Below are 18,474 nucleotides of genomic sequence, written 5' to 3' on the forward strand. Positions count from 1 at the left end.
AATGTCTTTAAAGATCTAAACCTGTAGTATCAAAAAAGGCACAGAAATCTAATAGTTCTTAAGACATATGCATATAAGCAAAACTTACGTTTTCCCTTTTTAAGTCAAAGTTTCATTGAGATAGCCATCATTTCCACTGGTGAAAATTCCAACTATATGCACCCAGTTCGGGGCTTATAAGTATTTCCATACCTGCTCGGAACATTTCCTATGAACAACTCTACAGTTGGGGTCAGTAGAGCTGTTTTAAAATTATACTATAGACAAAGGTAAGGCTGACTATATCTAGCCAGTACTTTTCAACCACCCTCTGATTTTGGTTCCTTCATGGGCAATAAAGTTACATAACATACAAGGGGGAGCTGATAAGTCTTTGACCTTTTAATACATTTTATTTACTTAACGTATCCCCCCTGAGCTCAACATACCTTTTACTTCATTGCTCCAACTTGTTCAAGCCATCATAGAACTTCTCTGGTGCTGCAACTCACTAATCAGCAGCTGATGTGGCCTCCACAATCCTTAAATATTTTTTTCTTCAGGTGGTTTTTAAGGTTAGAGATTTGGTAATAGTCAGAAGGGGCCAGGTCAGGTGAGCAAGCTGGGTGGTACAGCACTTCAAAACACAGATCAGCTTATTTCTACTGTGTGAAGGCAGCCATATCAGAAGACACATTGTCCTGAAGTAACAAGACTCCCTTCAAAAGGTTGTCTTGATGGTTGGGGACCACTTTTTGCTTAAACTTGCCCATCAGTAATATGTGATACTGTACACTGATAGTTGTACCCATTTTCCAGGTCATCAGCAAGAAGAATTCCATCTTTTTCCAGAAGACAGAAGCTATAACCTTGCCTTCTGACTTCTATATCTTGACCTCCTGCGGACCCAGACAACCACTGTACCTCCATTCTTTCAATTATTTTTTGTTCTATGGATTATACATATTGATCCAAGTTTCATTCATAGTGACAAGCTGATTCAAAAATCCTTCAGGATTCCTCCTAAAATGGTCCACAATGGCCTGTAAAGCAACCACGCAATCATACTTCAGGTCAGAATTGAGGCATTTTTGAACCCAAATGGGTGAGAGCTTTCTCATTTTTAAGATCTAATGAATTATGTAGCCTACATGTTCCCAAAATATGTGCAAGGTCTCTGCTCTCTTTTTATCAGATATTCCTTGCTCCTCCAAGATCATGAAATGAATGGCATCCATGTTTTCTCGGATTGTCACTTCTGTTTGTTTCCCAGGATGTTCTTTGTCCTCTGTGCTGAAATGTCCTGTCCTAAATTAAGCAACTCCGTTTTTGACTGTGGAGTAGGAAGGGCACATGTCACCTAATTTACCTGACATATCATCGTAAATTTCTTTCACCAAGTTCCCTTTTATGAGTAAATACTTCATCACTGCTCGACACGCTTTTGTCAAATTTCCATTATTTTGTGACATCTTTACTTCAACCCTACACAGAAAAAAACTAAACAAATTACAATGACGACATTTTGGCCAGAGACATTTATGACAATGTGCTTTGATGTGATATAGGTTGGATTTTTCCCAAAAAAAAAAAAAAACTCAACTAAGTAAATCCAAAGACTTATAAGCCTGCCCTTGTAGTCCAAGTGCCATTTTGTGGTGCAGATCTGTAGTTCATACTAATTTGTTGTCCTCAACTGACTGGCGTTGCACGCAATCTTTTTCCATGGAGATGGTAACCTACATTTGTATAGATAATGCTATTACAGAGTATGTTAAAATATACAATGAAGTTTTAGGCATTTTTACCATTATTTATTTTTGTTAAAGAAAAAAAAATCCTTTCCTTAGCAAAGATCAAGGCCTGTGTGATGGAGTCAGAGCCTCAGAGTAGGAGTCACAAGATTCTTATCTAACACTGACTCTTACACTTGAGATTCAAGTGCTTTACAAACTTGTTCAATTAAAGAGCTTCTGCATTCCATCGGTGATAGTTCCAAAAATGTATGATATGAAGGAAATTATATCTTCTATTCCTTCTAATATACAACAGAAGTCAAATCAGCAGATTTATTTTTTTGGTACAGGTGGCACCTTTAAGGCCTCAAGTTCCCGTCCTTTCTACCATTCAGCTCCTGAAATCATTAAGCTAGGGTGTACTACTTTTGTGAAGAAATTTTTTTTTTTTTTTTTTTAAAGATATTGTATCATTATGTACTGTTTTTGATGTTACTTGATCAAAAAACAGCTCTTTTTTTGTCTTTAATCTTCAGTATACTAAAACATTTAATTTTGGCATTCTTGCCATTATCACAATATTTTATAACTTAACCCATGACATTTGCAACATGCATTTCCTCTCAAACTGCCACAAACTGAGTGTTGCGGTGTATGAATAGCACAGCTCATATGATGGAAGGGCCTTGTAACAGAAACCACATATTCACAAACATTATAATTATAATTTTATAGAATGTCATCATCATCACCGTCACCATTACAATTCTCTCTATATTTATTCAGTTTCTTTTGATTGCCAAAAACACCACAGCTTATTAATTACTATTCATGAATATTTACTGAAAAACAATTGACTTTCTGGCATGCAAGCATTCAGAAAAATAAGTCATGCAAGAATATGATGCTTAAGAGCATTGCTTTGTTTTTTTGTCTAATCCAGTACCTCAGTTTTAAGGAGACACCAAATTTTTGAATCATTTTCCTATCCAAAGGCTAAAGCTGAGAACAAACACAGGAAGTGCATTATTAACCACCAATTCAATAATGCAGCTTTAATTTTATCTGCTGTCATAGATGTCATAATCTTGCCAAAATATTTTGAAATGTGACACAATTTGAAGAACTTGGGCCACAAATATCACCCTGATTATTCACAATAATACTATTTAGCACACTTGTTCCAGATGACACTTTCAATTTGATCATCTTGTTGAGGTCATTTTTCAACATTGCTGGATCAAGTTTCCCATTATCACTAAGAGATAAATGTGATAATTTCATCCCTGCATGAAGTCATTTGGTACTGGATACTTATTGGCTGCAAAAGTGGACAGAAGCAGATGCAAGGATTGTATAGGAGGTGGCAAGTGATTTAAGTTATGTGGCACATAAGTAAATAAAATCATGGAGAGGCAGCGAGTACCAGTGCAGCTTCAGGGTGAAAGTATATGATAAAACATCAGAGCTGTGTGCAGGAATCTTTAACCCCATTCCCAGAGGTTCTCTGACTGCTCCTATCTACTCCACTATTTCCTAACGACCTTGGACCTTTTCCCAAAAATAAACATATAATACAAGTAGTTTAAGTATTTTGCAATTAGTTAACAGAGGAATTTTAATATCAACGAAAGCAAATCTATATATATAATTCACTAAGCCGCCGACAAGTAAGACACCTATGGAGAGCATGCAAGACAGCCACGCCCACCAAATGGGATAGGGCGACAACTCACAGAGTCACGCCCACCAACTCGGACGCAACAACTCACAAAACATGGCGTCATTTGCGTTCATCTCTGCTACAGTGTATATGCACCTCTGAGCCACGTTGAGTTTTCGGTTACGACGCAGGACGGTGTCCACCATCGCAAACTGTTTTACACCCTACATACAGCGATTTGCATCCACAACAAACATGCTTCTTCTTAGATGGTCCTGCAGGAACAAGGAAACCGTTTCCCCGCCCACCAACACTCCTTATTACCCGGCCCGCGTCCACCCCCGTTCTCCAGGCATTCACACTGCCTACTCATGTGCCCGGACACAACAACTCACCAACCACCCCGTAATAAGTCGCATTCGTCTGTGCTACAGTCCACATGCACCTCTGAGCCACGTTGACTTTTCATTATTCTTTTAGGTTACGACACGTCCACCATCGCAAAACATGGGAAATGAATGACGAAGCCCCGCCCACAAACTAACCCTCCTCCCACGTGATAGGGAACGCAACTCACAGCCCCGCCCGCCAACTCTCACCGTCCTCCCACGTCCAACCACATACTCACTCGCTTTGGTCTGTGCTACAGTCCACATCCAGATGTAAGCCGCGTTGACTGTTCATTTGCCTTCCATGGCCACGGCTTCAAATGTATTTCATGGAAACATCACTTCTTTCAATGTTATAAAGATTCCTCCATCAGGTAACTGCACGTGCTACACTGAATGGATCAACGTGTGTCTACCTGGCGCAGAGAGGCGTGGGTAAGCCGTTGAACCCCATTCGTGATGGAAACCGGGGCTTGCAATTGTTCCCCACGAATGAGGAATCCCCAGTAAGTGCGGGTCATACGCTCGCACTGATTACGTCCCTGCCCTTTGTACACATACACCCCCCCCCCCCCCCCCCCCCCCCCACTACTACCTTGGTCGGGTGACTTGGTGGATTGTATATAGAAAAGCAGCCAGAACCGCAAAGAACAATGAAAAGTCTACGTGGCTCAGAGGTGCATTTGGACTGTACCAGAGACAAAAGTGAATGAGGCACTTTTTAGAAAATGAACAGTCAACGTGACTCACAGGTGCATGTGGACTGTGCAAAGACGAAAACGACTCAGGTAACGAGTTGGGGGTGGGCACATGAGCAGGCAGTGCATACTGAACGAGAAATCAGCAGACTAGCATGACGGAGGGGGCGGAATGGGCGTCCTTCCCCTCTCCTCCCATTCCGCCATCCGCGCCCGAGTGCCGTCCACCCCCGTCCCTCGCTCTGGGAGGAGAAGGCGCGATGGCGGTCCTCCAGTTTTCAGTCACGGACAATTGTATGCTGGTTCGTACCATGCATTGTTACAATGTTACTTTTCTTGGTGGTTTACTAAATTACGGATTTTTCAAATGTTAATTTTTTCCCTATGCTTAAAAATCATTAAAAAAGCGGCCTGATTATGCTGCGTATGCTACGCCGCAGGTTGGCTAGTCTGTTATAGTTCATAGTTCTGTAGTGTCAAGTAATTATTGAGCAAGTTATGCAAAGCCAAAAACCAGAGGGATGAAAAATCTTCACACAGATGTAACAATCAGCGTATAGTACAATTGCTACACTTCACCACCTGAGAGGGAAGTGGACAATGTTCGAAAGATATATTAGCATTAAAAAATATTCAGTCCTTGACCCCACATCGTGCCCACCAATACTTGAAAAAAAAAAAAACAGATGTTAGTTATATTGATTAAATTAGACCTGCATATCGTATATCATTGAGGAGTTTTATTTAATACGAAATACGTGCTCTGGTATGGGTAGCTTCTCAGCCATCTGCCAATAGTGTCCCTTGTATGAAATCAACTGGGCAAACCAACTGAGAAAGCATGTACCATAAATTAAAAGACCCATTGTCCGGAGAAATCCGCGAACCAGCAAAAAATCCGTGATATATATTTATATATGCTTTCATTTAAAATCCGCAATGGAGTGAAGCCGCGAAAGTCAAAGCGCAATATAGCGAGGGATCACTGTACAGTGAACCCTCGTTTATCACGGTTAATCCGTTCCAGACTCTACCGCGATAAATGAATTTTCGCAAAGTAGGATTCTTTATTTATAAATCGAATATTTTCGCAGTTAGAGTATAGAAAACCTGTTTACGACCTTCTAAATACGTTTTTTAACATTATTAGAGCCCTCTAGACATGAAATAACACCCTTTAGTCACCATTACACTCGTATTACCCAATATAATAAACAAAATAAGAGAAAATAAGACATATTAGACGTTACAAATATCATATTATTATTATTGTACTGTACATTTAATTACACACACACACACAGTTCTTACACACAACCACTAGTCTATGAAGGCACAAGCTCAGTAGGTGAGTCTTCAGGTTGTAAGCTGGAGCGCTGATCGCACCCTCAGAGGACACAGATGCCCCTGGGAAAACCCCTGAAACAGCTGACAGTCTACCTTCACATTGCTCCTTACCCTTCTTACTTGCGCTATAAAGCGCAATAAACCTCTCACGCGGTACTCCGCTTACTTAAAAGTATTGTGCAGCGCCTCTCAGCTTTGGAATTGGTTGCTTTGTTTCTCTAAACACATCTTATTTCCTAGCACCCTCATTTACTGTATACTATATGAGATGATGATTTGCATTGTTATTTACAGAACAGCAATGTCTGATGTTCATAACTATAGTTTGAACCTTATATCCCAAAACTGGAGTTGGGGTTACGATTCAAACTTTCTGAGTCTGAAGCTTTTACAAATACTCCACAACCCTGACTGTTACCGTACAACTGTTAAAATTAAACGTCTTTAAATATTTTGTATTTTGACAGCTTGGGATTAAAAAATAGCTTTACTTCAGATCATATCACTTTTATTTAATCTGGAACTCCCAAGAGTTCTAATAAATAACACAACCTTTCACATGCAATTACTATTTAGAGACAGTGATTGTGTACCATTTTAAAGAAATTATTTTTGACAGTTCATAGCTCCTGCTCTTCATTTTGAGAGTCGTGAGAGAAGGTGGAGAGATTTTTTTTTTTTATATGTAACTTTATATGTTACATAGAAAAGACCATCCCCACCTCTATTCTATTCATCTAGCATTTCTAAATTATCAAATTGGGACATTACGATTCCCAGTATGTCACTGTGCACAATGTTGCTGAAAGTGGAAACAGGACAGCTCTCCAAGGTCAAGATGAGGTAGGCCAGGTCTCTATTCTCAATTATGTATTTCTTTTAGCAAATGTGTATTATAACAAACAAACAAAGCTGTCAGGAGCTCTTTATTAATGTTAATGTTATTATCTAAATTGCTGCTAACTTACATTTGCATCTGGATATCCTTGGTCTGTTGAGAATACATATAATTAACAATATGTTGTCTACGAACTAAAAACCAGTGATACCATCATTAGCGTGTCTACTTATGCAAATGTTTACCAAACTAAGGCAAAATGAAAGCCATAAGAGCCTATTTAATTTAATAGCTCCTCTTCAAGTGCAAAACATACCGGTATATCCATCAACAGTGGATCATCCCATAGCCCTGTCTCTGTGCACAACAAAACAGTCCTGGCATAGTACTATAAGGAGTAGCAATCCGTTTAATTTCTGTTGTCGTTCACTGCAGTAAGCAATTGTCTGAGGGTTTGTTTATGGTCTTTCATGCCTATGCTTCATGCTACGTAAAGTCTAGATATCCCTGATTAACAAAGCAATTTGCTCATCACTCTCAGAGAACGGGTCTCAGCTGAAAAAAAGTTAAAACATGTTTAACATGCAGTCCTTCTGTTTTGCAAGTATATCATGCTACGTAAAACTGAATTCACCATAGTCATTGAGTTAGGCCAGCCCAGCAAGTAGACTGCTTACGCTTGTAAATGCTATCATTTCAAATGCCATTGCTTTCTTCCTCACATTTGCTTACTGGCAGGAAAAGAAACCTGCTTTATAGTACTGCCTAAAGTCAGATGGTGTGGAGAGCAAGCTTTACAAAAGACAATGTTTTTAAATAACATATGAACTGAGGAAACTGATAAATCACAAAATGAAATAATTAACTAACACGGCAAAAACTGCCCCTTCAGAGTGAGAGCAGATGTATGAGAGATTTTTCAGGTAAGTACTTTAGTCATTTTGGTACAACTAGTTCAAAAACGCAAAGAACATAAATTATATGCTCCAACATCAGGTTACTGTGTATCTGAAATAAGAAGGGAATCCTCTGATTTATTATTATTTATTTCTTTGAAAAGGAATACTGACTGTCCGTCAAGTACACTTTATCAATATTCAGCAATTTCTACTATCCAAATGAGATCAATTACCTGAAAGTTAATGGAGAGTATAAAATTGGAATGCAAATCAGCAGCTCCTGCATTTCACGGGCCGATGGTATCCAACTTTAATTTAGATAGCAGCATTTAATAAATTCATCAGTCAATATCTTGAAATACAGTGAACCTGCAAAATACTTTTAACAGGTGAGTGCATTACAGAGCCCATGGGTGGCCCCTGATGGTTTATTAATCAATTACCCTTAAATGGAATTCAATAACATTTCTATAAACTGTAAAACAGGTTGGGATAATCTGTCCGCTTTGACAATTCAACAGTTGCCTCAATATGTTCTGTGAAGTGACACAGTCAGCGCAAGGTGTCAAATTTTGACCTAAAATTCTAGCCAAGTATAATGTGTATGCAATATCAAGCCAAATTCTCCTAAAGACAACAACAACCTGGGCTGTCATATCCCTGAAAAACGAAAAGCTCAGCAACTGAGTACAGCAAGCAATTGTGCTGAATTGTACATTATGCTGGGCAAAGCAAATGACACAGATGCTATGCTGAAAAGAGACAAGTGGCCCGATCTTCATTAAAAAAACAAACAGCAGGCTGCCACTTTCATCAGGTTTTCAATGTTCTTCTTTTCAGGCTCTTGTTGAGTCTATAATTACTATTTATGAATGAATGGTTGCATATTTATTAGTATTTTCACATGTTTCTTACACTTCGATTCCTTCTCAGTTTGTCAGTTATGGTGATGAATCATTGACTGTTTGTACGAAATCACAAAAAACACTCAACTTTGAAAAATGCTGTTGTTTGTACAATGTGTAGAATGTGTTATTTATACATGCATGTCTTAATTAGGTGCTGCTGGTTAGCTCTTTATAAAAAAATATTTTTAAAAACTTCACTTTTACATTAAAACAAAGCAACTACAAATATTCACAAACACCTCAGTTACATAAATGGAGGGCAGTATCAAGATTTCTTAAATACTGTGAAACACAGGTGAAATAGGCATGATCAGTACAACTTGCCACTTTTGGGGGGAAAACAAACAAAAAAAAACTTCCAGGCATTTAAAACTGATGTTTTTGAGAGTCATGGTTTATGGCCATCCATTTTCTAATCCAAATATCCCATTCAGGGTCACAGGGAGCAGCCAGTACAAATCATGGCAGCACTGGGCTCTCAAGGTGGAAGCCATCCCTAGACTGGGCACATTTTACCAGACACCCTCACTCATCACAGTTAACTTTATTTAGAAGGAAAATAAGAATATGTTGAAGAAATCCTACACAGATACAAGGGGAATGCGTAAACTCTGCACACGCATTGGAATTCAAAGACTCTGGAGCAGTCAGTCAGTAGTGCAAACTACTGCACCTTGGTGCTGCTCCCTTAAAAATAAATACTGACCCTTAATAGCTGAAATGAAAAAACAGGTAGATTACAAATAAGGACTAAAATCATCCAACTGGTGTAACTAATTTGAAGGGTGCCTCAAAGGCAAAGCACTGATCCCATAATCAATGTCAAAGTTGTTACATTGGTTTTAACTCCACAGACACATCAATGTCCTCTGGGTTAAATGAAATAATCAAGAGCCATAAAGGAATGCAGTAGCACCTATTCAGTCAAATTTGTTATTTTACAGATGCACAATTACTTTTCAGTAAACAAATTAAAAAATTTTACAAACTCTTGTGTGGTAGAAATTGTCACACCATCCTCACACTTGTTATCAATGGATGGGATCTTGCATGTTTGAAATATCCTACCTTGGTGCTGCCCTCACTATCCCCATTTTGTCTAAAAATAACACCACAAATATCTATAAATCCTACTTTACCATTTTCTTCAGCTTAAGACTGTAAAGCACACAAACTATACTGCCATCATGGGGTGCAAGGTATTATCCCAGAATGTCTTTCCAATTGATCTCAAGGTGCACACACAAAATCAGCTCTGGGATGAAAGGAGTCATCCAAAGTGATTTCCTAAAGTATTTTGCAATTAGCAAGAAAGCACAAAGTCAGCAAGCAAAAATAAAAAAGAATGCAATCAAATTCCTTTCACTTGTATCCGACAGAACCTATTTTTCTTGGGAACAGTCGCTGACTCTCTCTCCAAATTCCCTTTCTTGACATTTTTGGAGATTCTCCTTCTTTAACCAAATCTTACTTGAACTTTCAGTGGCACAGTTCGGCTCATCTGGCTCCAGTATTGAGAAGTGGCAGGCTGCTGTGCATTTGGTCAGGAGCTGGCTGGTTGACGGTCAGCATTGCATGTTTAGTCTCGACTCTTAACCTCCCTGTCTGATATACCACATCCTTACTCTGGTGCCTCCAACATCTCTCTTCCCAGTTTGAAAATGCACTAAGGAGTTTTAATCCTCTATGGAACTCTTCTGTGGGGCAGATTGGGTGGGATGGACATTAGGTGGACACTATGGGGAGAGGATTGTTTTATTCTCATACTTTTTTTTTTAATGTGTACAATATTGGATTTATATTGCTGCCTCTTAAATTTAATAACAATCTGATCACAAAAAACAAATAGAACCTAATCATAACTGATATTGAGTACATTAGTTTCTAGTATGTGAATATTTACTATTTCAGCTACTAATTTTATTAACACTAGTATTCTTTATTTGACAGGCACCTTTTCTAAGGTGACTTACAAAAAACAAAAAAGAAAAAATTTTTGGAATGGCAATACATTACAATAATTTGCAAGACAGTAAAAAGTTATGAGTCATCAGAGAACACAATTAAATTTAACAGTATACAGTATACAATAACTTTCAATCCACCTTAATAAAAGGGTAAGTGTCTGTGTGTCTGTCCAGTTGCTATGTCTCTGTCATTCCAAAAGATGGCATATCACAAACATTTTAATAATAAAATGCATTGCATTTGTCTTTCTAATAGATGGCACATCACAAACATTAACACTGCTCACTGATCATTTTTCCATTCGATTATTCCTTTCACAATGTAGCTATTCAGCGTACTATGGAAACGGCAGCCAGAGTGGCTCAGTGGAGTTGCATGGAAAGAGCAATGGAAAGTGATGCTAAAAAATTCCAGCAAATAAAGATTTATTTATTATTTTCAAGAATTAAAACCAGTTATTTTATAACATTTAAAATAAATAAATAAAGGTCTCTGAAATTCACTTCTTACTAGTAGTGGGCACTCATTCAAGCAAGAGAAAACAGTATTTGTATTGATGCTGCTTATTCATTTTGAGCAATCTTAAAAAGTTTTCCATAAAAATAAGCTTGGGAGGATGATAAAAAATGTCAGTGCATCAGCAGTGAAAACACAGATGTGATAATGTTTTGTGCTTCCTGCAGTGTTGACTCATTGTACATTTTATCTCCAACCGTGGCTCTGGGTTCAGCTATTAAAATACCAGGCAAACAATCATTGCCATCAAGTCACTAGCCTCTCAGATGTAAAATTTGCAGACATGTTGAAAGCTTTTTTTTTTTTTTTTTAACCTTAAAAAAAATGCAACCATGAAGAGGTAAGATAAACATACATTATACACACTTACCATAGATCCCAGTGGAAATGCATGGGAAGGCCTGCAAAGAAAACAAAATTATTAGATCATCACCTCACTCAGCCTTGGCTTATTTTCTAGCAATATGCAAAGGATGAGAGACAGAGAGAGAGGTAGAAGTCGATAAGACAAGTGGAAAAACGAGATAAGTATGGGCAAGAAAAAATTGCATTTGTCGTCCACTCCCCTTTAACTCCTTCTAGCCTCGTATTTCTCTGATGGGCAGAATGTGTCTTAAGTGCAGGAAATGGGCTGTTGCATATTGTAAATGGCAAGAGTTTGTGCAAGACAGGAAATCAATGAACTGAGTGCAGGCAATCAATACAAGCTTGGCTTTGTCAAACCAGCTCCTTCCTTCTTTCCCTTTCCTTTCACAGAGACAGAAGGACTGACCGGCACAGGACAAGTTGGGTAATGTGTTAAGCGTATACAGGAAGTACTCAGTGCAGACTAATAATGAAAGAACCCTGAAGTGCACAAGTGCACATCATTCACGAGGTTTGATCTGACAGCTCAGGTCTGTCAAAATGCAGCACATCAAGGTCAGTTTTAATACGTGCAGCTAGCTCTCCTGATACACCTAGCAGAGCTTAGCTACCTTTGACAGCTGCAAAATGTCAGTGTAGCCTCCACTCCTTCATTCACTGTGTAATGTGAGTCACTCACCAGGGTCTTCAGTTCATGCCTTGCAGCAAGATCAAGGCTGGTCCAGTAACAACTGCGGAGGGAGCTTTTCTGTTGCTCACCAGGCTGACCATGAACAATTGGCCCTACTGTATGGATCACATCTGCAAAAACAAAAAAAAAATAATAATTTCTTTCAATGTATCTTGCTTTTCCTGATCCCCTTGATTCTAGAAAGGAATTCATACACAGATCTTCTGAATGATAAATGATAACTCGCAATTTCAGAAGTGCAGTGATTGATTCTTATTCTGGTGTTAGTCTCATGAAATGAGTTTCACATGCAGTCTACTTACATGGGCACCTGCTAACACTGCCACTTTTCTGCTTGCTTGATGCACATTTCCAGAATACGCATCAGGAAGCTGCTGCTTAGGACCTGGGCAGACGACCCTCCAGAGAAAGTCTTCAAGTCTGTTATACTACAAATCATTCAAAATCTACAACATTTGCTTTTGGCACAGGGTTAGCCAACAACACTTAGAGACCTGCAGCCAAGCTTCTATATTCTGCATTCTTCAAAGCAACTGCAAAGGACTGCAGATGGTTTGATGAACAGTCTATACATAGGGGAACTAGATAGAAAAATATTTTGGAGGTGCTTTCTTCCTTCCTCTCACTTCCCCTCCTTTTCTTCTTCCAGTATTCCTCTCTCTCTGCTTGATTAATTCTCTTTGTGATGAATGGCGTCAGCTAAAACAAACACCCGTCCGATCGATGCTCATAAACAGCTGCGGAGGGACCATAAATAACAGTTAAAAGCCTGCTAGTGTTGACATCATTGTTGTGGCCTGTGCATGCTCTGTGGTGTCCAAACATGCCATCCAGAGTGTGGTACTAAAGAAATATTTATCCTAATAACAGGTACTGGGTGCCTTTTTAGTTTTTTTCTATTCTGGGGTAGGACCACAGCTCCATCTGTCTGGTGGGGTAAGGTGGAAACATTAGGATGAAATGTGCAGTGGGGTTAGAAGGTTTTGATATCCATAAAGCAGATTCTGTGTGAGCCATACAGCATCGGTTCCTCACTTACAAAAGTCAAGTCATGTGTCACTGCTCCTTGTCTCTCACACCCTACCAGGGACATTTCATTTCAAATTTTAATGGATTTCTAGTACAGTCTTTAAGAAGGTGACAATATTTGCTGTTCCCTGATCGGCTGGATTGGACAGTTGGATGGCACTGAGATGCTTTCTATTAAGAAATCGTCAGAACTGGCAATTAATGCTCTCCTTAATAGCAACATGTCTCATCAACTTTATGCAAAATTGTGCACAATAAACAAAGAACAAAAGTAACAAGAAGCATTTCCAATGCATTTATTTTATTTGCTTATATGATTTGACAATTTACTGTAATGCATCACATTATAGATGTGGAATTGTGCATGCACTTTGAGCCTGTAGTCCATGAAGACTGCTATATAAAAATAAATTGAACTGAATATTTGTATCCCAGGAGGTGATTATGTCCCTCTGCCAAATGCTGCCACTTTGGTAAAAGGTCACTGTAAAACTGTAGCTTTTTAATTGAAGCACACGAATTGCCCTTTAATGTCAATTTATAGAAACAGACATAGATATATAAAGAAGTATAAAAGAAATTGAACATTTTCTTCAAAAAGAAAATTATAGTTATAGCTTGTGCCTTTCAAGAAAGATGTCTGTTTGTTTTGGCCCGCTGACCAACTACATAGCTTGTGCAGCGTGTCATTGCAACTTGAAAAACCCACAAAAGCCTCTTAGTACACTTTTATCCAGTGAGGTCAATTATAACAAGAACCTCATTCAAAGGTCACAGCAAGACAAAGGCCTCACCTGTATTCTATAGCATCTCAAATGTCCAAAACAGTAAGCAAGAGGCAGAAAGTTATCGGCATGTTGCAGACAGACATAACATGTGCCAGCATTGACAGACACTATGGACTATGCCACTCCACCATGTCCTGACTGCAGGCAAGGTTCCTGCAATCTGACAGGAGATTACTTTCCAAGATCTGGTTGCCCTTGAATGACCACACTACAGTAGACTCAGATCTGCCACCAACACAGACGCTGACACTGCCAGCAAATGCACAATTGTCTGCATCAATGAAAAGGCAGTAAGAAACAGATTTCATGCTGTTTGCCTTTGAATTAGGCGACCTTCCAGAGGCCCTCTACTTACACTTCCAAGACATCTGACCCTACAGCACGACAATGGTGGGCCAGAAACAGCTGCTGTGGATACAACTGTACTGAGGAATGAAATCTGATGTGCACAAGCTTCCACATCCCTAACTGCGTCATGCACTTTGGACAATAGCCAGGCCCTTCTGCATGAATGGAAGAACAGCCCACATCTGCAGTGTCTGAGGTCAATGGCTTTATGAGCCAATGGTGTCAAGCAGTAGTGATCACACAAGATGCTGATGGACTGCAAGATGACTGTTGTCAATAACCATACAGGAATTACTACTGAATTCCTGTAGGTTTTGTTTTTCTATCTTTTCATTTGATTATTGTTACCTCGGTAGAAATTTCAGTCCAATGACTAGTCTTTTTCCTTTCAGTATGCATAAAATTCATTTTCAAACTGGCAGAACGACCAGCAACAAAGGAATTGTGAAATCCCATGGAGTGCAAAATGGATGTTCAATATACAAATGATAGGATGCCGAGTGACACTCTGTTGTTAATGTGGAAAAAGAAGCTGCAAATCTGGTCATTCAAGATGACTACAGACCCAAACTGCACATTCACATCACACCTTCTGTTCTTTTCTTCTGAAGAATCCTTCTTCTTAAGTTCCACTATAGTTCACATCTCTTCATTGACAGTTGCAGTGTCATCATGTTGAGCATAACAGACTAGACCAGCCAATGCTCAGCAACGTTTTCTTATACCTCCTGAGGAGTTTGTAGACACTTCCAGGGCAGTAAAGAAAGATAACCCCTCCAGTGTGTACTGGATCTTACTGTACTGGTAACATTTGCTATTGAAGGGGTCTGGGGGAAGCATCCCTACAAGGGACATCACAAGAACTGATACCAAAGTTCCAAAAACATAATAGTACCAGCTTTTTTTTTTTTAATTAACAGTTTTGGTCCTGCACTCATGTGTGACTGCAAGTAGATGAGTTACTCCAAAAGGTACAATAATATGCAAGAAAAATATGGAAAAAAACTACATATAAAAATGATTTGCAGTGGTGATGATACAGCACTGCATCAACACATGTCAAAAAGAAAAACAGCAGAGGTCATATCTGGAAATGCTTTTGAGGCAGGAGAATTTCAGTTTCTGATGGCACAAATCATGCTTATTACCATCTTAAAAAAAAAAAAAAGCCAAAACGCACATACATTTGCTTTCGTTATTTCCATTTCTGATCCCATTATGGATTTAAAATAAATTAATGTGTGTGAAATGAATCACTTTTTAAAACTGTGTTACACAGTCACCTGATTGCATCAAACATGTCCACAGATGTTCATCCATCCATTTTCTAACCCATATTTAGGTATACAGGACTGTGCACACTGGCATCACTAACAGCAGTTGTAGTAAGTAAAAAATCGAGGCAAGTTTCATGCAAAGTGGCTATTTGGCTTTTGTACACTGGTGATGAAATAAGCTCCTGCATTTGTTAATAATAAAATGTTTTTAGTACTTCAAATTACAATATTATACCAGTTAGCAGGACAGGCCAAATGGCATACTTCATTACTAAGTAAGAACTTGTAAACGCTAAATTTGTGTTATTTGTTTGGTTTTTGAAGGCAAACTAATGTTCATTAGTAAAACCCCTTAAGTGTGATGAGTGGAGTGAAAGCACATGTCACATATTTAAGAGGTACACTGGCGAATATAATGCAGCCTACCAGTTACAATGCAGGTAAATATTTTAATTCTGGATTAGTACACAGGCTAAGCAATAACTAAGTCTTATCATCCATATAAAAGCCTCTGAAAACAGCACAGCGAAGGGTGTTTAAAAGGAGTTCTGATTAAGTGGATTAAGGGAAAACTAATAAGTTTGATTTTTCACAGGACAAATGTTTACAAAATGGAGGGACAGATATGAAAAATTAAAGTACCAGGATTTTGTATGATTTGAAAACTGAATTAATTTGATTCATCTTTAAATATTACTCTTTATGTAAGTTTTTAACCAGCTAATGAGGTAAATATAAATGCTACAAGAGCAAACATTACAAACCTACCAGATCTGATTTAAACTGACAAATGTGATTTAAAAATATTTTTGTTACAAAAACAACGTCAAAGTGTTTGTTTTAAGTTAAAATATCCTGAATCATCTTGAAATTCACTAATTGAACAGAAAGATGCAATGTCTGAATTTCTATTCTTAGTATTGATTTTAAACAGTTTTTCAGTTACTAGAGAGAAAATGTCAGAACAAATCTGGAAAGTGCACATGGTTGGAAAAATCAGGTAGTCCATGATAATGCCATACTTTATAAACCTAATGCTGAAATCCTCCCCAAGATTATAAAATTCCCCCCCAATTTGTTGTTATACTGGGAGAATCCCCATGTCCATCACACGTTAAAATTCAAGCCCTGCATTGAATTTTGATATCTATGAATGCCTATGCTAGTTTACTTAATTTACAGTTGGGTAATTACTTGATGCATATACAAGTAACTTACAGCTGGTGATAATATTAATGTATTTATATTTTATATTCTATTTCAGAAAAAGGCACAATATTTTACACTTGAGTAATGGAAGTACTATTGATAAAAAACCATTAAATTGAATATTGGGTACTGAATAGGTACTGAGTATCATAAAATTTCACTGGTATTGATATCGCATTCAAAAATTCTGGAATCGTCACATCCTTATTCCTTACTACATACCCCTGTTGACCTGAATCAACAGTCCCAACAGGGTGTTCTCCTGTACTGACATGCCTATAATGGACAGCAAGCCCCAAAACAGTAGATGATGAATAATATTATGAACGATTTGGGGTCAACATTACAGATCACTTTGTAAAAAGCAGTGGTGATATCTAGGGTGTATTGGTTCTGTTCAGCTTGGCCCAATTTTTCTTCTCCCTGAAGGATGAGTGGACTACTTTTACAGCTATACCAACTGCACTTAAGTGGGTTATCCAATGTACATTTAGAAAACACTTTGAGAGTTAGTGCATTCGGAGTAGTATAGAGCGTAAGAAGAGAGAGAACTGCTGCTATATCATTCCTGAACCTAAATATTTAATATGTGCCTTTGATGACCCAGGGTGGTAAGATAAGGCAAGGATTCATTCAAGGAAAAAAAAAAGAGACCTAGCTGAAATGTACTGGCCTGCTCTGCTACTGTACATTTAATGAGGAGCAATTGTAGTTGACCTTTAGTTTCGAAGTAAGAAAATAAGAGACACAGAGCAGCAAGGACCACTATATAATGACAGTACTTTTTTTTTAATAATCATCTCCAGTGTTTAAATGTGCTACTTTAAAAATATTGCTTACATCACTCATGAAAGTCTTTTAACACAAAAAAGTGCAATTGCACTGTGAGATGGGAGGTAATAGTGAGTCTTTTCAGGGTTTAATGATGCTGTTGCCTATTATTTAGAGTACTATAGTGCCATAATGGCAGAGTGGTTAGCACTGTATTTGAATGCCTGGCTGGTCACTGTCTCTGTGGATGTCTCCTTATGTCCAAATTAGTTTTCTGTCCGACGTCCCAAAGATGTGTTTGTTAGCCTAATCAGTGTCTTTAATGAGGCTCAGTATGAGTGTCTATGGGTGTGTGGATGTGGCACCAAGCCCCTACATGACGCCGAACTGGTTTAGACAGTTTTATCAATGGATGGATGTCTTATCCTTTATAAGATACAACAGAATATGGACAGACCTTTCTTACCTATATACTCAATATTGTGAAATGTCTCAGGGCCATACCGTAAAACTGTTTAAAACTAAATTACAAAAATTATCAAATTGCAAAGGACACATTTAAAATCTGCACTTTTCTAGTCCATCGCCCAAATAGGATCACATTTAACAATATTGCTTTCACAGCAGTAAACTGGCAGGGTGCTGCAGCTGAGGAAAGATCAACGTACCTAGCCATCATTAACTGCATTCATGTCAACTAGAGCAGAATGGGTTTTTTACAGACTCAACAATTAAAGGCCCTGCAGTGACAGCAGTCGAGTTCAGCCACTCACCCCCAAGCGTCCAAACCATGAAGCCACCTGCTTCCCTGCCTTTTAGTTCAAATCTCTTCACAACAAGACACTTTTTACAGCCAATATTTTAATAACTCCATTCTTGCCTGGATGCATGACTTTTTCTGTCCATAACAGGGTTCTTCATATACCCCTGTGACCTGGAGTTAGAATAAGGTAACTGTCTCTCTTGTGTGTCATAAAAGGTGACTAAATGAGGCACGCATCAGGAAGGGCATCCAGCTTTAAAAATTTCTGCTTCAATAATCCCTTTGAAGGGG

General features: G+C 38.4%; 1 protein-coding gene across 3 annotated transcripts in view; it reads right to left on the reverse strand.

The window, feature by feature from the left end:
• Nucleotides 1-18,474, reverse strand: part of macrod1 (mono-ADP ribosylhydrolase 1) — a 575,305-nt gene that overhangs the window by 74,408 nt on the left and 482,423 nt on the right. For all 3 annotated transcript variants that reach the window (XM_051923041.1, XM_051923038.1, XM_028809642.2), the window contains 2 exons: nucleotides 11,987-12,108; nucleotides 11,312-11,342 (listed from right to left, as the gene is read on the reverse strand). In XM_051923041.1, coding sequence (XP_051779001.1) covers nucleotides 11,312-11,342; nucleotides 11,987-12,108 — 153 coding nt within the window. The remainder of the gene's footprint in view (nucleotides 1-11,311; nucleotides 11,343-11,986; nucleotides 12,109-18,474) is intronic.

Source organism: Erpetoichthys calabaricus, chromosome 1 (assembly GCF_900747795.2).
Source record: "Erpetoichthys calabaricus chromosome 1, fErpCal1.3, whole genome shotgun sequence".
Classification (NCBI taxonomy): domain Eukaryota; kingdom Metazoa; phylum Chordata; class Cladistia; order Polypteriformes; family Polypteridae; genus Erpetoichthys; species Erpetoichthys calabaricus.